Here is a 10,311-nt window from a genome sequence, read left to right as displayed (position 1 = left end):
ACTAAGTTCAGTTTTTAAAAACTAAACCATAAAATAGTACACTGAACTTTTAGTAAAAGTGGATCAGTTTTTTTAAGTATAATATAGTATAGTTAACTATAATACAGTACAGATCAGTTATTTTTGCCCATAGTCCAGACCAATGGTTATATTCATTGTCAAGTCCCTCCTTAAATATCTTGACATGACAACCATCTCACCTAAACTAGAGAAGCCTTAACTTGATAGTCACTTCACCTCAATAAGATATTTACTTATCAGCTTTTCTTTTTCTGATGGACAACGACAATAGTGATTAATGAAGGTCTAACTTGGGATTTATATAATAACTTATGGCGAGTTAGAAATTAACAGCTATACTGGTAGGAAAGTTTTTGAAAAGAAATAAAGAAAATTGCCTATAGATACTGTCCAATATATTGACGATTTTCACATCAGATTCAACATTTCTATAATTGTCTCTACTCTGAATCATGTTTTTTCTTTCCTGGGACAAGTAGCCTTTCACATAAATGAGTTAGAACAATAATGTATAAAATTGGAGTGGTTAATGTTTTAAATATTTGTGGGAATTTGTTTTGTTGGATAATATTAAATTTTAAGTTAAACTAAAGGAATATGATATATATACCAAAAAGAAAAGAAAAACATTACTCCCATAACAAAATTAAAATTTGAAATAAATTGATACTTCTATAAAATAATAACTGATTAATTCATAAACTCCTATAGATTACAAAAAAAACGAATTGAACCTACAAAGGTGGAGTTTAGGTTAAAAGAAATATTGAAATGGAGAGAAGTTGGATTAGATGTAGACAAGGGTTCCAGTGAGATCTCTATGCAATTTAAATGTGTCTGCAAATCATGAAAAATCTTAATTTCCGATCATCAATTTGCTGTTGACCATATGGTCATTCTACCGTTCATGCAATAAGAAATGCCCTTTGTAAATGATCCAACTCCTTCCAGAATTTCTCAATTCTTAACAGGAAAATAAAAAGACACATGAACAAGGCACGATCAGTGCATATTGATCCTCCAATGAAGTTTCTACTGAACTAATGTTGAGTATTCATTTTCATTGGATGGCTTTGAGGCTTGATTCTCTGTTGTGGAAAAGGCCTTCCTATACCCATGTGTCATTGCTTTCTGTCTTGTCATACTTTTTATCATTCATCTTTCTTTGATTCTATACGTTCCCTGAACTTTTCTTGGTTATTGGTTTTCGAAAATTGGTTGGTCTTGTCATCACCAACCAAAGGGTTCTATCAATCTTTTGCATCCCTACAGATACTGTACAAAAGAATAATAATCCAAAGAATAATAATACTTTACAATATTTTTTTTATAGCCAAAATTATTTGACGATTAATAATAATAATTATAAAGGTCAATATGATAATAATAATTATAAACATGGACGATGGTTAAGTTTATCTTCTGTGGTGGTATCTTTTTACCCATCCTCAACTTTTTGAAAAAGATTAGTTTCTTATCACTCCACCACCTCCATCTTGTAGGTCTTTGCGAGAGCCGCCATTACTAGAAACTCTGGAAATTCGGATACTCTCTGGATTGTTACATGCTGCCATCTTACAGACTTTTTATACTATTAACTAATAATTATTGGAACATATCATATAATAAGATTTGCTTACATTTTTTCTAAAACTGATTTATCAATATTGATATTCATTTGTTTTACACAATTTACTTATAATTTTACTTTTTTAGTAACTGTTTTTTAATTTAAATAATTATTAAAAAACATTTTTTACTTTTATTTTTTAAATATTATTATTTTGAATTTAAATAATTACTCATAATTAAAAAATTGTTTACACAAAAAAAACTTATAATAAAATTATAAAAGTTATTTATTTTTATAATTATAAAAACTGTAAGGGCCTAAGAATATAGGGCAGTTGGGCCTTATGTTGAGACAACCTGGCCCATGAAACTAAGGACATTATGACCTTAGATAGAACCTTTCAAAAATTTGAATTCAGTAGCCAACTTTCTCTTCTCTCTAGAACTCTTATTTTTCCTACTTTACCTTCTTTCTACCCTTACACAAATTTCAACTTTTGCATTGATAAATAGGTGATGTTCTTTCGTTCACGGAGTTGAGAGCTTCGCAACCATCCGATTAGATTCTCGTTCTTCAACGGGTAAGTCGTTTTCCCTTTTTCCTCCTCTTTTGGGAACTTAGGGCATGTGCCTAAAAGCCTTTTCCTTCATATTTTTGTCAAACTTAGTTCTAAAGAGTTGTTCCATCACCCATTGGGTGGTTTGTAGGGTTTGATTGGGTTCTCTTTGAGTTGGGCACTCTTGAATCAAGTTGTGAGCTTAGCTATGAAACCCTAAGGTAAGGGGAGCTAGAATACTTCTTTAAATTTCTTACATGAAGTGTATGTATATTGGATTTTGACTTTGTGCGCTGTTTGGAGTTGAGTTTTTGCGTTTTGAGTATGTTGTATTGTATGCGTTGATATGTGAAATCCATGGTGTTGAGCTTTTTGGAATTGATTTGGATGGGTTTAAATTGTTATAATTGACCAATTGGAAGTGATTTAAGTGTGAAAATCTGGTATACTTTAATTGGGTAGAAAATTTGGGGTTTTAGTAGTTTTTAGGTCATTTTGAGAGGAAGTGAGGTAGTGATTTTGAGTAAATGAGGGATGCAGCGTTCTTGGATTGTTGGGGCAGCCTAAGCAAGTCCATTGTGACTTGTTAGAAGTATAAAAGTGGTCTAAAACATGTGCCAAGTAGTAGAATCAGATTTGGGTCCATAAGTTGTTGAAATTAGTGTTTTAGAGTTAAAATTGAACTTTAATCACTTTAAAATGGCAGTAGAAATGTTTAGAATCATTTGGATAAGTTTAATTAAGTCTAAAACAAGAATTAAGGGTGTTAGAAGTTGATAAAAATGGTTAGAAATGGTCAAGGGAAGTTCTGTCATGATTCTGCAGAATTATGCAGAACGTTGCAGTTGAGCGTTCGGTCTTGATGGTGCTCGGTCTCAGGTAGCGCTCGGTCATAAGTAGCGTTCGATCTTGATGGTGCTCGATCTCAGGTAGCACTCGGTCATAGGTAGCGTTCGGTCTTGATGGTGCTCGGTCTTGGTAACGTTCGGTCTTAGTGGGTGGTCTTGGTAAAGTTCGGTCTTAGTGGGTGGTCTTGGTAACGTTCGGTCTTAGTGGGTGGTCTTGGTAACGTTCGGTTAGTGGTGGTCTTGGTAACGTTCAGTCTTAGTGGTGGTCTTGATAACGTTCGGCCAAGGCTCTAGTTGTTCGGTCAAGGCCCTAAGCGTTCGGCCAAAGCTCATAGTGTTTGGTTTCAGTCTCTTTTGCTCTTGTTTTGGGTTGAATTAAGTGTGTGGGATGATTGAGATGCATAGTATGATCGTGGTAATGTTATTATACTGAAAGTATGTGAATGTATGAGACATGTTTGGTGGTTGAATGTAACAAGCATGTGTAATGGACGTAATTCCATGGATCTCAAGGGAGGTCACATGGTGGTGCCCTATGTGTAATGGACGTAATTCCATGGCCTCAAGGTGAGGATTCATGGTGGTGTGTTCTGTGTTTGGAATGATTGCATGGTAGCTCAGTTTTGGGGGTTTTCTTGACGCTCCAATGGTCTTTCATTCTCAAGTAGAGAGGATTGATCCATGTGGTGAGGAGTAGCAGGATGTCCTAGTCTTGGGTGCTTCCAGTATGGCCCAAGGTGAGTGATAACAAACTAATGTCGTGAGTGTGGTAGGGTGAAACTCATTGACAATGACTTTGCAAAGCAGTAGAGGCCACCACGAGTGCATAACCCGCCATAGCTCGACAATCATTCTAGTCCGGACGAGTCAAGTGTAAAGTGTAAGAAGTTATGTTGCGTGGTCTATTATATCTGCCTTTAATTGCATATTGTGTGTGATTGGTATAACATGATTTTTTATATCTAGTTCACCCTTGCTTGTGTATTTGTGTTTGCTTGGGTGTACTTTCTTTGCAATAATCATCTACTTGGATGTAAGCAGAGATGGATGAGGTGCCTCTGGAGCAAGCCTTGGAGGAAGATGATGCCGCTACTTAGTCTTCATAGGACTTTCTTAGTTACTTCCTATATTTTGAAATATCCTAGTATGTTAAAGTTTTAAATTCCAACCATATTTGGGATGGCTGTAAGCTTATCGACTTTATTTAGAGTCTACTCTCATTGTTCTCTTTTATTATATTGTGGACTTACTATATTATATGCTTCTGGGATATTACAAAAATTATTTTATAATTTATTAGTATACTTTATTTCAATAATTAAAAGTTAAGTTATAGTAAAAGAAAAATGGATACATATGTTTTTCACTAATATTTAATATAGATAATGAACTTTTACATTCAAGTGTCCAGAAATCCACTTTTAACAAATGTTTTATTTATAATTCATAATAAATACTTTTAATAATTTATTTAAACTTTTATTTTTCTGTAGTTATTTTACTTAGAAAATTTATTTTAAAGAATACAACGTTTGCATTATTATTTCCGTTATGTTACAATATTTTTATTATAAGAAATAGTAAAATGAAAAATTCTGAATATTGAACCACGTATTTTTTCTAATTTTTATTATTAAAGTTTAAAATGAAATAAAAATACAATTCAAATGTGGAAACAAGGCTAATATTGTTTAGTTTATTTTGACATATTAGTTAATATGATTTTTAAATATTTACATATTAACATTAATATATTGAAAAATTGATTCTTAATTCAAAATTAATTTTGAATTAAAACATTTTTGAAATAATTTTGTAGGTTTATATAAATTCTTTTAAAACATAACATTATAAATGAAATCATTTTAATATTAATTTTAATTAAAGTAAGAGGATTATTTTTTTAACAATATTCCAAGAGGAATGTCTCTACAACATTTTCCCTGATGTCACCTCATCAGCGTGGGCCCTCACCACATTCTATATAAACGGAGCTGTTTGTTTTTTTAAGTGCTTCAATTCTCCTCTCAGCTTATTTCAGTTATTTCTTCACCCGTATTTCATGCCTTTTCACGCCTCCTCCTCGTATAAACCACACAACATTAAAGACAGACGCAAATTAATACAAATTAACTAACAAACATAGTTTTGTCTGTTTCATCTTTCCAGAAGGAAAAAAAAGGCAAAAGTTCCTTTTTTGTGGTATCTTATATTTGTTTCTTCTGGGAATCTGATTCTTCAGAGTGGTTTTGAAAAAACAAAAAATGAGAGTTGGCGTGTTGATCAAATGTGCAAGAGGGGTGTGAGAAAATTTGATTGTGGTGTCATGGGTGGGTATTGTTGAATTGAATTGAGTCTGGTATCGGGGCATGTGATTGGAGTTGGAGGTGGGAACGGGTAAGGGATGGCGCGGGATGGGAGCGTCGTCCCTGCGGATCCGCAGGCGGTTGTGAAGAAGAAGACACAGTCGTCGAGAAGTTGGATTACGTTTGATGCTACAGGGCAGGGTTCATTGCTCGACGCGGACAAATATGCAATCATGCATCGGGTTCAGATTCATGCGCGTGATCTCAGAATCCTTGATCCCTTGCTTTCTTACCCTTCCACCATTCTCGGTCGTGAGAAGGCCATTGTTCTTAACTTGGAGGTCCGCCATATACTTAGTTTTGATTGTTTAATGTTTTGTTACAATTTGTTTCTAATTTTGTTTTTTGTTTTTTCTGATTCTGTGTTTTAGCATATCAAGGCAATTATCACCGCTGAAGAGGTTAGTCAACTTTCTATCCTTCAATACTTTTATCTCTCGAGGGCGGAAATAGAGAACATGAATTAGAACATGAAACTGGTTTTGGGAACAAGATTTAACATTTGACATTTGACTGATTGAGATAAGAGAATAGGAGGGATGATAGAGGGGGTTTGTTCTCTGAGCATTTTATCCCGTTCTTGTATTTAATGTCATGGCTAATCTGAGGATGGATTGAATTTTTTTTTTATTGTCAAGTTCATTGAATAAAATGGGTAGGAAGACAATAAACTACTTGTTGGCTTCTTTTTCCGTGCTTAACGTAGTGGCTCTTGTACAAGAATATACCTTAAATGACTTGCGAAAGAATATACCTTACATGGCTTCTACAAGAATATCTCAGCATAGGACATTTTCTCATATAAGTAGAATATTGCAGAAGCAGCCTCAATAGGTTCATTAACTATCTCTCTAACGTGGTTTTCATATTTGTGAATTCCTGTATCAAACCTTTGGTCCTTCGTAGAGTGCTTAATTGTTTCTAGAAATTGCAATGGCATTGCTTCCGCATCCTGAATTCTTGATTGTATCTAAATTATGGTATAGGTATTGTTGAGAGATCCAACAGATGAAAATGTGATCCCTGTTGTCGAGGAATTGCAAAGGCGGTTGCCTCAATCAAGTGCCGGTCTTCAAGGTAAAGAGTATCTTGGTGGCCAAAATGATGCTGAAGCAGCTGAAGATGATGGTATGCTATACTAATGGTGAACCATAAGTAATCAGTAAACTCAATGATTGCATCTATTCTTATAAATGTCTTTTTATTTGCATTATCTCTTGCCCTTGTTATCTGAGTGATCTAAATTATGCAATGTAGAGTCACCCTTTGAATTCCGGGCCCTGGAAGTTGCTTTAGAAGCCATTTGCAGTTTTCTTGCTGCACGTACAACAGAATTGGAGATGGCTGCTTATCCTGCACTAGATGAACTTACCTCCAAGGTATATATATCATTTAATTCTTTCTCTTCATGTTTACGTATCCTTTCATTATATTGGAAAAGACAATCTTCACCTTAAGAACTGGTTTTCTAAGATTGAGTTAAGTTTAAAGTCTATTTCTTGATGCATTATATATAACATAAGCTAACACATTATGAAGCTGCTTGAAAGTGGCTAAGGGAAAATTTATTTCCTTCATTTTAGTTACTATCCTTTTCATTTGTTATAACTTATCATGCTGAGGTGTTTTTTCTAGTTATGCCTGATTTTTAAATGATTTTCTTTTTCTGTCTGACTTGAAATGTGGATACTCTACTTCCCTATCTCCCTTTTATTTCTTGACTTTTTTGGTTTTGTCATGAACCTTAGATTATTGTAATCTGCAGATTAGTAGTCGTAATTTGGACAGAGTTCGTAAACTGAAGAGCGCAATGACAAGGCTGACGGCTAGAGTACAAAAGGTAAGTCAAGTTTTTCTGTTAAGCCTTTGAAAAAATTTCACTTACATCCCTTTTTCCTCTTCCATCACCAATTCTTGATATCTGGAACAGGTCAGAGATGAGCTGGAACAATTGCTGGATGATGATGATGATATGGCTGACCTATACCTGTCAAGAAAAGCTGGTTCATCATCACCAGTCAGTGGAATAGGTGCTTCAAATTGGTTTGCTTCCTCCCCCACCTTAGGATCAAGGATATCTAGGGCAAGTAGAGCAAGTCTAGCAACAGTTCGTTTAGATGAAAATGATGTGGAAGAGCTTGAAATGTTACTTGAGGTTATAAACTGTACTTGCTTTAAAGAATAGTAGGAAAAAATATTCCATTATTTTAATGAGGAAAAGTTGTTATTAATGGTGTTTATCCATTTTGCAGGCTTATTTTAGTGAAATTGATCATACGTTGAACAAATTAACCACAGTAAGTATCACGTATGTGTAAACATGTGCAGTAAGGAGCCGTAAATGTTAAATTTCAGACATAGCGGATACATGTTAGATAGAAAGTGTTTGGGAAGATTGTTTCTTTGTAAATATATAAAAAAAAAATTGTTTCTTATTAATTTATAACCCATTATTTGTTTAGTCTTCTAATTATTAGACAGTTAACTCATGGCCTTGCCCTTTGGGTAGAGACTTTTAGTTCCATACTAGTAAGCTTGTTAATGTTTGGCAAATACAACAGTTTGGGAAATTTTTCATTAACAAAACGGATTTTCATTTTGCTCTCTTCCTTCTTCCATCTGCTGCTGTTTTAAAGTTGAACTTTGTGGTTTATATTCAAAATCTTGATTTGGAAGTATTTTGTGCAACTTTTTAAAATTCTCCACATTAGTTTTAAGAACTTGTGAGATGTAGTCTTTGTTGGATTACTTCTTGAGTGAGATTGAGTGATTTGTGCTATTTTTCCTTTTGGTTTAAGTAGACCATACTTGGGTCTTTGCTGTACCAGTTTTGCCTTTGAAATTAAATATTATGATAATTCTGATTCTATGTCTAGTTCACGTTGTCAAGATTCCTGAATTTTGTGGGGTGATGATTTAAGAGACTCTAAGCGAATTAGATTAGACTTTTCTAAAACCGGACTGAAAACTAGTTTACTGTTTTCATATTTGTTTGGTCTCTTTAAAAGCCTGTGTTATTTACTTGTCTAATTTTACTCAAACTCTGAATGTGCTGTTTAGGATAGCTTTACTTTTACCTAACTATTTCTTCTCTTTTTTCATTTAAAGCTGCGAGAGTACATTGATGATACTGAAGATTATATTAATATTCAAGTAAGTAGCTATCAATTTACTGAAGATATCTGAGTATATGTTTAATGACACGAAAATTCAAATGAAAATTTTCCATTTGGCAGCTTGACAACCATCGTAATCAGCTCATTCAGGTGCTTTCCGTATTTCTGCACTTGCATGAAATATCTGCCAGTATTCTGTTATGTTTTTTTTAGTGAAATTGCTAAATGGTCTTCAACTCTTATGCAGTTAGAACTCTTTCTTAGTTCTGGAACTGTTTGCCTATCTTTCTACTCTTTGGTGACTGCTATATTTGGCATGAATATCCCATACACTTGGAACGACAACCATGATTACATGTTCAAATGGGTATGCAAATGATTACTCATTGAACATGTGCCTATATATAATATGGAATTTGCTAAATTGCAGCTATTTGTTTTCTTAGAAAAAGAATTTATTAGCAAGTTGCAATCAAGGTTATCTTAAAATACATGTTAAAAAAGCAAGGAAGTATATGTTAGTGAATACTTGTGGAGTTTGCTATCAGATACCTATTTCTTTTTAAGAGCATGTAACATTTTGGAGTTGATGTGTGATTAAGGAATAAAAACGATTATGGTTTGTTGCAGGTAGTTATTGTCTCAGGAGTACTTTCTGCTGTGATGTTTGTCATAATTACAGCCTATGCTCGCAATAAGGGATTAGTTGGATCGTGAAAATACTTGGAAGGGGCATGACTCCTGTATATAATAATCTAATAATTATGTTGTGTAGCATTTTGTTAGTTAGTTCAACATATGGATGAGTTATGGGTACGCCTTAGTACCAATGAGGGTGTTAGCCTTTGGATCAGTTATTTTGTTATCTGATTCAGTCTTATCATAACACATTGTAAATACTGTTTACGCAGTCACATTTGATTCCTCCTTCTGAATAAGCTTAAACTCTTGATACTTGATTAAATTACAATTAAGTGGAATATACTAATTAGTGCATGATTTTATCTTGTTTCGGTTCCCTTCAAACTCTTATGTAAATAAGGATGACAAAGTGATCTCAAACTCCAAAACCAAACCATTTCAAAGGTTTCATTAGGAGTTGTTGTTGTATTTTCTTTGGATTTCCAATTTTAGTCAAAGAAATACTAAGAAATCATGTTCGAACTGGTCTGGGTACAGCTGGAAACGAAGTTGGAGAACAAGTTCTGACATCAAATGTTTTGTGTACGAGTAAAGATTTATTAACACATCTAAATATTTTACATTCATTTGACATTATCTTTATTTACTTTTTATTCTCTCTTTCTTGAGACAATACAAAAGTTTACACTTTTAGGATCATTTTATCTTTATAGTCTGTGTTAAATGAATGTAAAAGTGTGTCATGGTACTATTACTATTTGTAAGTGGATTCTAATGTCTGAGTTCAACATTGAAAACGAATATGGTAGGATAATGAATGCATTTTAATTTTAATACATTCTCAATGAATTTTCTCATAATCTCAATCAATTAGGAAACAACTTTTTAAGATAATTATTATACAAAGTTACATGATTTCGGATTTGGTTTGGAATAATTAATTCTACCTTTGAATTAGAAAAATTTTTGAACGAGATCGAATAAATAGATTTGAAGGGACAAAAAGGAGATTGTGGTATTATTTGGATTAAGAAATTTCAAGAGATAAATGAAATAATTTTAAAAAAAGTTTATAAAAGTTTGCGTGAATAGGAGTATAATAAGTTAAAAAATATTTTAATTAATAAAATTAGATAATTACTATTTTACATTTAAGGATAAATGGATTATAAAATTAAATATAAATAGT

General features: G+C 33.1%; 1 protein-coding gene and 1 long non-coding RNA gene across 5 annotated transcripts; both read left to right on the top strand.

The window, feature by feature from the left end:
• The first annotated feature begins 2,025 nt into the window (after positions 1–2,025).
• Positions 2,026–4,236, top strand: LOC108325797 (uncharacterized). Its single transcript, XR_008248071.1, has 3 exons — positions 2,026–2,174; positions 2,302–2,371; positions 4,040–4,236. It is a non-coding gene; the product is annotated as an uncharacterized LOC108325797 (long non-coding RNA).
• Positions 4,237–5,047: 811 nt separating this feature from the next.
• LOC108325050 (magnesium transporter MRS2-2) lies at positions 5,048–9,514 on the top strand. Of its 4 annotated transcripts, none has more exons than XR_008248128.1 (11): positions 5,049–5,645; positions 5,736–5,765; positions 6,351–6,492; positions 6,622–6,743; positions 7,130–7,204; positions 7,295–7,519; positions 7,617–7,672; positions 8,473–8,517; positions 8,601–8,630; positions 8,728–8,847; positions 9,111–9,128. XR_008248128.1 is itself a non-coding variant. In XM_017558041.2 (11 exons), the coding sequence occupies exons 1-11, from the start codon at positions 5,403–5,405 to the stop codon at positions 9,195–9,197; spliced, it is 1,164 nt and encodes a 387-aa protein (XP_017413530.1). In that variant the 5' UTR covers positions 5,052–5,402; the 3' UTR covers positions 9,198–9,501. The 4 variants fall into 4 exon arrangements, 3 of the variants coding, with proteins under 3 accessions (XP_052731554.1, XP_052731553.1, XP_017413530.1); XM_017558041.2 differs by having other exon boundaries at positions 5,052–5,645; positions 7,617–7,661; positions 9,111–9,501; XM_052875594.1 differs by lacking the exon at positions 8,728–8,847 and having other exon boundaries at positions 5,048–5,645; positions 9,111–9,514.
• Positions 9,515–10,311: the final 797 nt, after the last annotated feature.

This window comes from Vigna angularis, chromosome 3, assembly GCF_016808095.1.
Source record: "Vigna angularis cultivar LongXiaoDou No.4 chromosome 3, ASM1680809v1, whole genome shotgun sequence".
Lineage (NCBI taxonomy): Eukaryota > Viridiplantae > Streptophyta > Magnoliopsida > Fabales > Fabaceae > Vigna > Vigna angularis.
The sequence above is the reverse complement of the archived record's forward strand: the minus strand, read 5'-3'. Positions and strand labels throughout refer to the sequence as shown.